General features: G+C 29.6%; 1 protein-coding gene and 1 long non-coding RNA gene across 3 annotated transcripts in view; one reads left to right on the top strand and one right to left on the bottom strand.

Annotated features, from left to right (window-relative positions):
* On the bottom strand, positions 1–9,762 carry LOC123296917. Its single transcript, XR_006535208.1, has 3 exons — positions 9,592–9,762; positions 5,785–5,787; positions 1–11 (listed from the first exon to the last, which is right to left on the bottom strand). It is a non-coding gene; the product is annotated as an uncharacterized LOC123296917 (long non-coding RNA).
* Positions 4,800–14,838, top strand: part of LOC123296916 (protein scarlet) — a 27,857-nt gene continuing 17,818 nt past the window's right edge. Inside the window, exons 1-2 of one of the 2 annotated variants that reach the window (XM_044878617.1) lie at positions 4,800–4,840; positions 10,131–10,200. In XM_044878617.1, the coding sequence (XP_044734552.1) occupies positions 10,138–10,200 (63 nt within the window). In that variant the 5' untranslated portion in view covers positions 4,800–4,840; positions 10,131–10,137. Of the gene's footprint in view, positions 4,841–7,347; positions 7,368–10,130; positions 10,201–14,838 lie in introns of those variants that run through there. The other variant, XM_044878618.1, reaches the window with a different exon arrangement.

A 14,838-nucleotide genomic window follows, 5' to 3' on the forward strand; every position in this document is an offset into this window, starting at 1 on the left:
TAGAACAAAGACTTATATATAAAAACTAAACAACCGGAAATGGATTAATTAGTTGATTTTATGAACACCTATACCAAAATTTTGTTGGTAGCATCAATATTTTTAAGCGTTACAAACTTGGGACTAAACTTATATATATAATATATATAAGTATATCTTGATATATATTACATATAAACATGGTATAAAAAACTATGGAAAACTTCATTAATTTTGTAGAAAAATTAAAACAAGTTTAATTAACATATTAACTTTTGTTTATGTAAGATTTTTTACAATTTAACAATTAATTAATAAACAATTGGATCGGCCAAACGCAAAATGGTCGACAACCACGGTTCTACTAATCGAATAGTACAGGAGACGTTATAAGGTCGATCTTCATCCATTTAATAACCAGATGATACATATTTTTATGAAATTTTGTTGATTTATAAACACGCATATCATAGTTTTTCTACCGAAAAGTGATTATAGCTATTTTTGTGCTTAAAAGGTTCGACTTATCAAAATTCGACTCATTTTTGTACTAGTAAAATTCAAAATAGCGGCCGAAAAACTCTTTTGAACAAAAAAAAACATAAAATTAAAGAAATTTGGTACTATTTCACCTTAAAACTAAGTTTTTCGGCCTCGATTATGAATTTTCGTATATTTTATGGTCAGAATCGAATTTAGCGACTCCCAAAACCCACAGAAAGAGGTTTTTACTCTCATTTTTTTTTTTTTTTATACATTTCGGGAACTCTGGTGCTGAAAATTCGAATTCTCGAAAAAGAGGTGGGGAAAGGTCTAAACTAATTCAAGAGCCGTATTAGATCAAAATCGATTCATCATCAAAAAAAAGTAGAAAGTCGACCCTGATTCATTGTAGTGTAAACAAACAAATGACATGCACGGTCAAATGAATGTCAGAAGATAAACAATTTTTAATTATATTCTAAATTTATTAATTAAAACTCAGAATACTTACCTACCTCACCTATTACTTGCTTGCGTAGGTAATTTATATGTTATTATTTGTTATTAAGTGATAAGATGTGAGTATTAAACCCTCCCTAACAATACGTTTCCACCCAAAAAATAAATTGTAAGTTTGTTTTCAGACAATCTATTTTAGTTTACTAAAAATCTGGTATTAAAACACAATACATCTTTATAAACGCATATGGTCACAGAAACAAAACACTAAAAACGGTAAAAGTTCGAAAAATTTTAACAGTAAGACTAAATTGATTTATAAGAAATTAAAAATATGCAATTTGCATAAATAATATGCATTTTATCATTGCATTTTAAATTATCATGGTACATGATACAAACGCGTTACTCGGGGGTTTTTGGGGTTTCTGAACATGAATATCGCGACAGAATCGGACACCAACTAGCTGTTGCCCGGGATACTCAGATCAATTCTGTCACGATATTTATGCTCAGCAACCCCAAAACCCCAAAAATGATGATCATAACTCTGCTCCAACTGTGATCATCATTTTGAACCATAAATTAAAGATTTCTGTAAAAATTTGAAATAGTAAATGTCAGATTAAATTTATTTATAAAATTTTTTTTTTAAATATCTATATTTTTTTAATTTATGGCTCATGTGTTACTCTGATGTATGAGCTATGTACAGTTTTTGTGTGAAAGTGTAACAAACAAACAAATAAACGAACAAAGAAACAAACAAACATCCTTACTTTCACATTTATAATATGTAGGGATAGGTATAATATCCTTATATATAAAAATCCCATGTCACGATGTTTGTTTACGCTAAGCTCCAAAACCACTCGACCGATTTCAATGAAATTTTGCAAATGTGCATTTTTTGGCCTAACCTATAAGATAAGATAGTTCCTATCTTATCTTCTACCTCAATTGGTGATCGTTAATTTTTTTATTGCGAATTTTAGGTTTTTTTAAAAAGGTTTTTATGGTGGATTTCACTTGGGTGGTGAGATCTATACAATTTCCCTCAAATATAAAAATTATTAATATGATATAATATATTAATTGATTGTATTATAACTGAGCCACAGATATGAGCTTTTTCGAAAAAAATCGTAGTTGAAAGTTTGGTAGACTCATCAAAAGGAAGCCACTCACGAAGTTTCAAGTATATATTTATCGTTTAAAAGACTTTTAGCATTTTTTGAAATCTTTAACGAACTCTGACGCTAGGAAAAATATTAAGAATTTAAAGTTTAGGTTACGGTTAAGTATTTAAAAAAAGTGTTACACATCATCATGTATGGCTGCAAAATTTCAAATCGATATTCCTATAAATAACGAAAATAATGAGGGTGTCTTCATCTTAAATGCGGCACACTGTACATATATTATTGAAGAGGTCACATAGCCTCCTACTGAAACTACAATATTATTGAATCAAAAAATCTTATAGATTATTTACAGTATAATTCGGGAGGGCTTACTACAATCTATTCTCGAATTTTGAAAACAAATATTTTAATGATCCACAGAGATTGTCTTAAGCCTTCATTCGTAGTTTGTAAACAGTAAATTTTTCCTTCCATTTATGGAAGTTTTATATACCATTAATTATACCTGTGTACACAATATCTAATATAGACCTCAACACCCTTACGATCAAGCACAAAGTCGGGCGTGCAATGAGAATGTAGAGGTGATACTTGAGATAGAGTCTTGCTTGTCCTCGTCTTGCCTTGCGGGACTTCACTAAAAAAGCGGTTTTTTGTACCTGGATCAAAGACAACACGATGTACCCAGGCGAGTACAGGTGAGACATTCTCGTCATTTCTTGTGAAGTTCAGTAGTATACATACGGTGGCATTGTTGTGTTATTTATCCGGTCAATTTAAACATCCGAATGTACAGAAATCTAAAAAGAGAGATGGTACAAGACATCATCATACTTTAAATTTAAAAAGTTCTCATCGATCCGAGATGTGAGAAAAATTTACGCGAGGTCAAAGGTCACAAAAACGGGTTTTTCGCTATTTTCAGCGAAACGGTAAGTTTTATCATAAAATTCAATATTTTTTTCCAAAGAGCCGCCGTTTCTGAGATATAATGAATCAAAAAGTTGGAAGAGTTGTTATCGGCATATGATTTTATGGATGGAGATATAATTCTATTGCTTACTAAAAATGCAAATTTAATAATTTCTAGCAAATTTAAATCAGTAATTATGTGAATTTACATTGCCATATTTCAATAATTTTAACTGGGCATTTACTATATCATTTATATGAAAAAATTGAAATTAGTCATAACAGTCACCATTACGCCAAAATTATCCGCTGCAAGCGCTGATGTCGTTTTGATTGTCCCTACCATGACTGCACACCAAACGGATGGATATATGTAAGTAAAACTTGTAAATATGTAAGTTATACTGCCCGATAGAAAAATATTTTTACTTGTATTACAGGTTCAGTGTACGTGGGGTACATATTATGACGAATGCAACTCTTCCAACTTTTTGAGTCGTTATATCTCAGAAACGGTGCATCTTAGGAAAAAAATTATTGAGACTTTTTTTATCTGATCTACAATTTTATCTGAGGTAATTTTATGATAAAACTTACAGTTTTGCTGAAAATCATGATATATCCGTTTTGTGACCTTTGACCCCGCGTAAATTTTTTCCCACATCTCGGATCGCTGAAGACTTTTAAGATTTCATTTATGGTGGTGCTTTGAACAATTCTACCAAACTCAGCTGGGTGCGAATTTTTCTACCTTCACTCATATTTTTTTATTTAATTTGACCGGATAATATTGATAACGGTTAATTTATTAAAAAACTTTATTTCAATGAAAAAAAAAAAATTATTACTGTTAATTATACGGAAAAATCCAGTTTTTTAATTGTAATAAACTTGAATTGTAATTGTACAGAGAGCTATTTCAGCAGCTACTGCCACTTCGATTTCAGCCATAATGCTTCACTTTGGCAAACTTTGGCGAGTATATTCGGCGAGGATACTCCACGAGAGTGTGAATGAGGGATCATGCAATATTTGACAATCAATATGAAACAAATGCACATCACCATGGAAACCGTTTAATTAGCAACTGATTTGCGGAACCAATACTGCCATCGTGTGTAGAGGGCCTAAATATTTCTTAATGTAAGTTTGATTGTCTTTCTTTCACGTCAAAACGGAACTTGAGAAATTTTTTTACACAGAGATAGCGCAACGTCTGGAAAGTAACACAGGTCTTTATCCCGGAAAGAGAATCTCACTTCTACGGGATGGTAAGTAGATTTCGAAAAATTACACAAAAATATGAGTAATAAAAAATAAATTCATCTGAATTACTAAGTACTTTGTTGCTCTGTATAAACAATTCAGTCGAATAAAATGAACGCATTATTATTTTCTGGAATAATTCCCCGGTCAAACGATAAATAAACAAATCCAAATTTAAAGGAAATAAGAAAAAAAAATATGCGGGAAAATAATCAAAAGTGCAGAAATAGTGGGAGACAATATAGGTACTACATTGTATACCTTTACACAATGTTTGTTTAGTACCCACAACGACAATTCTTATTTAAGATACACATAAACAATAAATGTTCACCTGTTTGGCATAACAGTTTGTCGTAACACGTGGAAAATATATGGGTTTTTTTTTTAAAAAACTTCTATATAGACTCCAATGTGATTCAAACATCCCTTGTGTATTGGTGGACGTACTTGAACACTGTGTCTTTTTTTTTATATGGTTTCATGTATGAAGTCAACACTAGAATTGATTGTAAATTTTTTTTGTTTAAGCTTATAAAAAATATTAAACATTAGTGTTGTTTAAAAATTTGGTTAGTGTTGGTTATTTGAGAACGGTGAGTTAAACATAATAATACTAATAATTTTGGAAGCTTTTAAATTACGAACGGTCGGATATAGAATAGAAGATATGGATATAGCCCATTCATTTTTTACTTAGTATTACTTTTAAGTATTCGTGATTGGAAATATCAATTTTTCATCAGTTATCGCAAACATTCAAATAGTTTCCACCAAATAATCGAAAAAATTTGAATGATTCAAAAAAATAAAAATTCAAATAATTCCAAATAACTTAACAAAATTTTAAATTTTAATATTTTAAAAAAGGCAATTTTTTCGAATAATTCTTTCAAATAATTTAAATTGTTTTTTCTATAGTTTAAATTTTTTTTAAAATAATTTTTAATAAAATAAATAGTATAATTTCATATAAATAATTATGATTTCCTATAAAAAAATCGTGAAATAATTTATTCTAACAAGTGAAATTTACAAAATTAAAAAACCCTTGAATAAATTTTTCGGCTACGGAACCCAAAACTCGCACTTGAAACATCTCCATTAAATTATCTTTTTTCTTAAAGTATTTTGAAAATTTTATTTCAAGTACTTTCCGTTAAATTACCTTTAAGACGAAACCAAAAAAAATAAAATCGGTTCATCCGTAGGCGCTACGATGCCACAGACAGATACATACACACACGGACACGCACACATAGCAGTCAAACTTATAACACCTTTTTTTTTATTCAGGGGTAAAAATCACCTAATTCTAAAACCATATTTCATCTAAAACCATATATTAGGCAAAAATCTATAATAGAGACTGTTTTCAAATTATAATTCTTTCAAATACTTTAAATTACTCTTCTATCATTTAAATGTTCTTAAAATAAGACAGTTTCGGGCAAGAGGGTGTACTGCTTTTCTAAAAAAAAAAAAAAAAAAAAAAAATGTTAAAGAATGAATACGAAACGAATATTATATTTATCAAAACATACTTTGAATGAATATTAATTATCAATTGAATGTTATACGGTAAAATTCTAAGTTTAATGGAATAATTATCTATAATTATTCAACAAAATATGTTAATTATTACAAAAACTTTATATTATTTTTGTTTTTATGATCACCCAAATTATTCAAAAGACATCGCAAAAGCAATTAGTTTTTTATTACCTAACGCAAATTTTATGCAAGGAGCAAATTCAAAATCAAACTTATTTCTTTGTCCAACTTAATTATTAATTAATTATTGCATTCTGGGGCACGCGGCTGCAGAATTAAATCTCGTACCATCCTTAAAGCTTGCTTATGCTGTTTCTGTATATACCGCCTATCATAAACTTCACTGTAAAGAAATTATTTTAAAAAAATAATGAAAATTTGGCAATTTTTATACCAGTTTCTCGATTTTTATTTTGTTAAAAAAAAAAAGTCGGGTTCATGGAGGGCCAACTATACCTTTTATTAGAAATAGCGAAAAGGTATATATTAAAGCCTGCGGTATGTTATAAAGTAGATCCATTTATTTTTAATGATATTGCAATAAAATTACCTTCATTTGAAATCATATTAAACTACTTTCGAAGTTAATACAATAAAATAAATACTAGCAGTGAAAAATAATAATTTAATCAATAGTCTAGCCAACAAGCTTCATTTTGGGACGAATGATCAATGGTGTTATTTGATTCGGAAGTACTCGGACATATATGAGCGGTTGTGGTAAAAATTACAAAAGTTATTAAAAATATAACAAAAAAAAAAAGGGGTTTGATATTTTGAAAATGTCTCGGAAACTATTCATGATAACCGAAATTTAAAAAAATAGCAGGAAATTTACTTAAAAAAAATTCTACCTTTCGGAACTCTACCACCAGTATTTGTAAATTTTAATTTTGAGATAAAAATGTGTTGCTAAAGTTGTTTATTTGAAAAAAAAAATGGCTTCTGCGCTATTTTCACCTCTGATTTAAAATTATAAATATTGGTGATAGTATTCCGGGAAGTAGAACTTTTATTAGCAAATTTTCTGCGCTTTGTGGATCTTTTTTTAAATTTGCGATATTTTTAATATTTGTCGAGATATTTGCAAAAAACCAACTGCCGCATTTTCTTCTTATTAGATTGTTTATAACTTTAGTAATTTTTACCACAACCTCTTTACTTGTGTCCAGTTTCTAAACATAATCTCGAATCAGATGATACATTTATCATAACTTTCCGAAAAGGACATCGGATTCGTTCCAAAATGATTTTTGTTGACTAGACTTCAGTTGATTGGGTCATTTCTAACAAAATATTTAAAAAAAAATTAATAAAGGTAATTTAATATGTCACTTTGGGTGAATAACATTTTTTATGATATTTGATATTTATTTACGGATATACTTTGTTTTTTAAAAATTACACCCCTCTCGTTGTATCTGTTTCAAATGTGATTACTATGATTACTATCAGCGGTAACAGTCATACACTAAGCAGAAGTGGATAAAAAATGAACGCTCGTTTATAAGTTTATTTGATGAATAAAAAGTGATTATGAAGTTTCCAGCTGTACAGTCTTCAAGTGTAGTATGTATTTAGAATTTTTTCTCGAAAATATTTTGAATAAACTCTTTTGAAAATTCGTTCAAAGTTTGTAGATTCTAAAAAAAATCATAATAATAATAATAATAATAATTGACCAGAACATTAGACGGACTTATGTAACACTGACTCGGAAGAAAGACGGACCAACGGACGTCGCGTTGACTGACGGACGTACAGACTACACGGCCACAAGTCAGTGAACTTTCTTCAAAAGACGTAGCTGCCTTGTGAAGATTTATGTCTCTCAAGGAGATGGGAGGCTCCGGGGTGTAAATCCTGTATCCTCTCTCCCTCCTTGGCAGACATGAATTCGTTAATATCAAATTTAAATCATAATAATTAAACCTATTAACTATTGAGCCCAGTGCAGGGCAAAGGCTTCCCCCAAAAAAATCATACCTACTCATAAAAGAAACATTTTCCGAACCAACGAATAATGCACTCATAGAGGCCTCACAGCTGTTCCAGATTAACTTTGCACCGAGTTTGTTATGTTTTTCGAATTTTTGCAATCGCAGAAAGTCCGAAGCATTCGAGTCACAAAAAAATGTACAGTTATGAGCGGACATGTTTATCTCACATTTCTACTAGCTCTTTATTTAAACAGCTGAATTTTTTTAGTACCATCAAAATGTGACAGCTTCACCAAAAGGGGTTACAGTTAAAGATGTTACAAATAAAGGAAAATGAAAGAAACCGCTCGCATTTTGCTAATACCTCATGGAATGTGTTTTTTAGGTGTCATATATCATTAGTAAGGCTTGAGTTAATGGTGCAAATGTTTATATTTGTTTATAAACAAAAAATTGTTAGGTATTCAACGATCAATGTTAAAGTTGACTTACAAAATTAATAAATTGTCAACTTGAATTGCGTATACGTTATACATGTATAATAATAGTTTTCTATTATTGGACAAACATTTACGTCATACAAGTTGCCTACTTACTAATTTTTTTAAGGTGAAACTTATCATTGATCATTTCATTGAATTAAAAATTTGTTATTTTTTAACAAATAGAAACATTTGAGCCAAGAACTCATGCGTTACTAATGATATTTGACACACAAGAAACGCATTCCATGAAGATTATGCAAAATGCGAACGGTTTCTTTCATTTTCCTTTATTAGCCGATTTTTGTAACATCTTTTACTGTACCATATATTATATAGGAGCTAAAATGCACGTCTACTTAAGAGCTAGCCTTTCAGTCTCTAGTTTGATGAATTTTCGTCAACAGATCTAACTTTTTTTAATATGTGAAAAAATTTCTTAAAAAAGTCTTGCCACTCTTGAGAAACATCTTGAAAAAAGGGTCACTGGTGGTCCTTAGGATTTTTTTTTTTGATATATTCATATTCTATATTTCTCATCTGAACCATACCTCTTTTACAGACCCATTACCTGCGACGTGTTTGTCAAAATAAAGATTAATTTGATTATTTACAAAGTGATTAGGAATCAAACGCAGCTTTATCTTTAAATACATAATGTATTGTGAATTCCCCTTTAATTTATCACTTTATTACATCTGGTTTCTTCTTATAATATTAACTTTTCTGGTTTAATTAAATTAAATTAAATATTTTAAATTACATATTATGTCTCATAGTACATTCAATTTAAATTGAGAAATAATTATTAAAATAATTTTGAATTTTCTATTAATATTTATAATATCTGATGTAGTTTATTTATAGTTCAAGGTAAACTTTTATAGTTTAAGGTATTTCTAGCATGTTATTTATAGTTTCTGTTCTCGAACTAATGGTGGAACCCACTTTTCGACAGAATTTAACGAACTTTTTTCACAGACTAAGGAAGACCCAATTTTGTCAATTTTCGCCAAAATTAATATCTCGAAAACAAAACGTATGTTCTAAAAACATTTCTTTTAACTCTCCAACTTGTTTTTTCAATTCTGTTGAGATAACTTTCTAATATCGTAAAAAATATGTGAGAGGACAGTGAGTCAGTTTTACATGCTTTGACCCTCGAAACAGAAACTTTGCAGCTAGTTATCTCACGATCTAAACAACAAAAAATTTTGCAACTTCGGGATCTCACAGCCGACATTATTCTGAGTCTGTGAAAAAATGGCGAAAACTGTCGACAAGTGCTTTTGCGATAGAAATATCTTAATTCAATTAAATAAAATTTTAAATTATTATGTCTGATCTATACGTAGTATAAAATAATGTAACCAACAACAACAACAATAATAGGCGCTACAGCCCGACATGGGCCTTGGCCTCCTCCACAATGCGCCTCCAGAAGTTGCGGTCCTGGGTCTTGGTTCCCCATCCAGTGACTCGCATTGTCCTCAAATCATCCAGCACCAGATCCATCCATCTGAGCCTTGGTCTTCCTCTCTTCCTGGTACCATAGATCTTGGCGTTAAGTATCTTCTTCGGTATCCTGGCGTCTTCCATTGTAGTCCTCCACTTATATCTGTCTGTTTATTCGCTAACTCTTGCTAAACCATACAACGGATTTAAAAACGATTTTCCACCATGATAAGATTTTTCCGAAACTTTAGATGTAAAAGGTCTAGCAATACATTTAAATTTGGAAATTATTATTTTTAAAACAATTATGCAGTTTCCATTATACCTAAGTAAAGTTGTATTTATGGAATTTGTTACACAAAGCCTAGTGATGGCATGGTCAATATCTTTGTGCGAATTATTAATACTAAGTTGGATTAAAGTTAATAATACTAAAATTAGATTTATTTATACAGGTTTACAATGTCAATAGAAAAAGAGCCTTTAATCAATAGCAAGTTATTGGAGATAACAGGTGCTAAATTAGTAAGTATCCTTATATATTTTTTCAATAAGAACTCAAATGTTTGTACCTTATTTTTTTTTTAAATACGCAATTAATAATCCACATAAATATTACAAAAAAAAAAACAAGTGAAATCAAACAATTGACTAATTTAATTGTCGAAATACCCTCTATAGAAAGTGTTGAGCATCAGTGCTTGCAATATTTTTTTTATAAATTATAGAAGAGTTTAAAAAACCAACACAATTATTGTGGCCTTTGGTTGCCATTTATTTGGAAACCTATGCAAAAATTCGGTAAATTTTGGAACGTATTTTCTATATTTTATTTTCGTGAATGTTTCACAAGACCACTAGTTGAAGCTAGTGGTCTTGTGCAAATTTTCAACTCCCATTCTTTTATAGCTTTTCAGAAAAGGAACACCAAAGTTTTTTCCTAATTTGCGCCCTTAACGACAGACGGGCAATCGGAAATGCACTCTTTAGGTGATTTACACGTATACCAAAATTTGGTCAATATAGAGATAGGAATATATCGACAGCTGCATATATGCTCTTTTTGTTTTTTGTTTTTTATAAACTTATCTAATTTATACAAATATTACAAGCACTGATATTCAACTCTGTCTATATAGGGTATTTCAACAATTAACTTAGTCAATTATTAATTTTTATTATCACTTATTAATTTTTAATAAAATTTCATAGAAGTTTTCTAAAAAAATACGAAAAACTGTTGAAACTTTAAATGAAAATGACATTTTTAAATGAATTAAATAACTAAATACGAATAAATGTTAAATTTACAAAAGAACTTGTATGAAGTTGAAGTACTAATTGCAGTTCTTAGTGTTAGGATAAAAGCGACCTATTATCAGGGGAAAAAGTTAAACTCCAGTCAAAATATTGGACGCTTTGTTTCAAAGTAAATTCAGCGCTTGCCATGCGTAGTAAAAGCAAAAAAATTATTTTCGATAATTCTTAGGGGTAAATCTTCAACTCCACTCATAATGTTTCAAAGAAACTCTATGCATATATCATACCTTCTAAAAGTGAACAAATTATTTTTATCAATCAGGGAAAAATATTTAAAGCTCCAGTCAAAATATTGGGCCATTCGTTTCAAATTAAATTTTATCCATGCCTAACGTTTTAAAGCAAACAAACTATTTTTGGAAATTGTCAGGAAAAAAAATTAAATTAAACCTTAGTCAAAATGTTGGGTTACTCGTTTCAAAGTAAATTTTGCCCATGCCATACGTTGTAAAAGCAAACAAGTTCATTTTGTCAACATGTTAATTCGTCACACGTGGAAACTATTATAAAATGTTGCAAAAAATTACTTTTTATTTTTTTTTTTTTTTGCAATATTTCAAATTCTTTTTAATATTAGTATAACTCACTTATAATTAATAATTAATTTTTTTTTTATGTTGGAGAGGTTAATTATTTTTTGTTAACTAATCTGTTATAATACTAGAATATTAATAACTGTTGTGACAACTCTCTTATATTAATACACGGTCATTACGCTTCATTAAAAAAATAAATACAAATTGCACGCTAATTATACAGGATGATTCAGGTTTTAGGTAGAAAAATATTCTTCTTTTCTTACGAAAAAAATGTTCAAAAATGGGTGAAATGGAAAGTATCTCTTCATAACAAATAATTTTTGTCATAATTTTGGATTTTTTCCACAAATAGCTAAGACGCTAGCAAGTTTTTTAAGTAAAAAATCTAACCTAATCTAACTATTGGTTGTTTGATAGTTGGTGATAAGTTGAAATAAAAATTTTTTCGGGCCTCCTAGCTAAATGTTAAAAGATACCTATCAAATGAACCTTCATCAACCCTCTTTAATGTTAGAAATTATTATTGAAAAAAGGCTACTGAAAAGCCTTGCAAAGTTTTTCTAGCCGCGTGGTTAGAGGTTCTTTGGGTATACAAAATATGATCCAGTTAGGAAGACAGGCAAAATTTTGAAGTCCTTCCAGCAGCCCAAGGACTAATAAGTAATAAAGTTTTGTCTTATCACCATCAGACGATTACGGTTTTAAATTCCTTCTAGCTCATCTTATACACGAAGACGCTTTATTGCTTGAAAATAAATTGTGAATAATTATGATTTTATAATTTTAATAAAAAAGAAACAACATTTTAATGATAATAATTATCACAAACTGAATAAGATATTAGATAAAAGAATAATTGGATTAATTAAAAACTAGTAAATTACCAGTTTTTAATTAATTTAACTTTGCAGGTTTGAAATCAATACTATATTTATAATCATTACTTTTGTAAACGCCAATCATTACTTTTGTTATAAAACAATGATGGATTTGACTTATAGGGCAAAATCAATAAATTTCAGATTCAGCCAATGATAATTCCTAAGTTCATCATCAATTAAATTTTCGATTTGATCACAAAATTTAGCCTTAAACACACACATGCACTTTTTCATATTTAACATTGCAAGCATCACATAATTTCAATAATCTCTGTGTAAAAAAAAATTTTTATTTCGATTTTCAAAGAGAAAACAATACCTTTCTATGATCAGAAGTTTAATAAATATTTACAATTTTCATTTTAGATAATATATCACCTTTCGCCTTTAAGAGTTAGTATTCATATATTTATAAGAATTTGTGAGGTTTTGCTGGTTGAAGTTTTCCACCTTAATACTAGTTTTTCGAGTAACTTTACTTAAATTCTTTAAATATGAAGGGTGTTTTGGTATACCGCAGACCCGCAGTAAACCAGCACCTGATGTTTTGGGACATAATTATAACGGTAATTACAATGTCGATCTATTATAAATTCATGAATCCTTCGTGTCTGAAATTAAAAAACGATAGAAATTTTATCACTTTGTTGTGTAATTTAACGGATTACAAGGTATTCTTCTTCAAAAAGTTCCGGACTGCAGGGGGTTTGTGGCAGTACCTTTTAGTCTGACAAATTCGATAATTCGACACCACCTTGCAAAACGTATGTCGGATTACCGCGGATCCACTGTAGTAATCCACTAATAATATAGTTTTCAAACCAGTTCTCCACTAAATAATTGATTTTTTGACAGTGATAATTTTTAGCAGTATAAAACAGTATATGTTATAAGTATAAAACAAGTGGAAACAAACAATTGACCGAGTTAATTGTTAAAATACCATGTATAGACAGTGTTGACTACTCTATCACATTACACATACATTCATGTCACACATACATAACTAATAGTCCCATACAATACAATTTGCGCCCTCACGGGTAAACAGTGATGTTTGCAAAAAAAATGTTTCAAACAAAAGTTGTATATGTTTTTATAAGAAACATTTTTTACTACTAAACTTTTGTTCTATCTCTAACGGTTTACAAGATTGACCTATGTTGCTCATTTACTCGAACCTCACTTTTTACGTACAAAGTACGCTGTAAAAATTTCAGGTTAATATCTTTTTTCATTTTTGAGTTATCGTGTTCACAGACGGACGGGCAGACGGACAACCGAAAATGGACTAATTATGTGGTTTTATGAACACCTATACCAAAATTTTGTTGGTAGCATCAATATTTTTAAGCGTTACAAACTTGGGACTAAACTTAGATACCTTGATATACCTTGGTATATTACATATATACATGGAATAACAATGATTATTTAGTAGAAAATCAGGAAAGTGGTGCGATTTCAATTTTAATACGAGGTAGCCAGTTTCTCTTACTTCATTTTTTTTTTTCAAACCAATAGAGTTATTATTTGACTTTGACATAGATTATTACCTACCTTCTCAGTATCTCAACAAAAATAAATTTTGTCTATGGATACCCGTAGAGATTATACATGCATTGAAGTCACACAAGTTACATATGTTACAAAACAATTGTGGTGGTATTCAATTAGGGTTACCATTCATTATTTTCTTTTTACTTTTCAAACCTACAGAGTGTGCCATTTTTTATGTCGATGTGTACAACATTGAATAACTTTGACATCGAAAATATCGTGGCCAATAGGCACCGCCTGACAACACTATTCGTCGTCGTGTCTAATTTAGTTGAGCATGAGACAGTGAAAAATCTTCAAATCTTGGGGGATTAATTTATTAAGACTCAAAAGTGTCGTATCGTCATCAAACAGTCGCTTGAATGGTTGACATTGAACCTGATTTTTGAAGAAAATTTGGATAGCCGTCGAGGCCTCTGGCGGCGTTATAAGCAAAATTGTATAATGTTGGGAATGGAGAATTCACACAAGATCCATAGAACACAATTGCTTGACCTAAAAGTGACTGTTTTTTAGCCAATTGATTGATGTTGGATTTATTAACTAGTCCAAATAAATTGTGAATAATCAAATTGATTAAAAATACCTGATACACAGAAATCAATTTTTTTTTCAAAGTTAATCAATGTTTAAAAATTTTGCCTGTCTTGTTATTATATCATTAATATTATGATTTAGTCGGTTTCTTGTTTCACATAAGATTTGGTAGATATACGAAGATTATATTATTTTGAAAAAAGAAAAGGTAAAAAAGTCTTTTGTCAATGACAAATAAATATTTATATCTATATCTATACCTAAAGTGATAACGATGTCTAAGAATATAAAAATGTTTGTTCCCTTGGGTGTTATTTTTTTGGTTC

Source organism: Chrysoperla carnea, chromosome 3, assembly GCF_905475395.1.
Source record: "Chrysoperla carnea chromosome 3, inChrCarn1.1, whole genome shotgun sequence".
Taxonomy (NCBI): Eukaryota; Metazoa; Arthropoda; class Insecta; order Neuroptera; family Chrysopidae; genus Chrysoperla; species Chrysoperla carnea.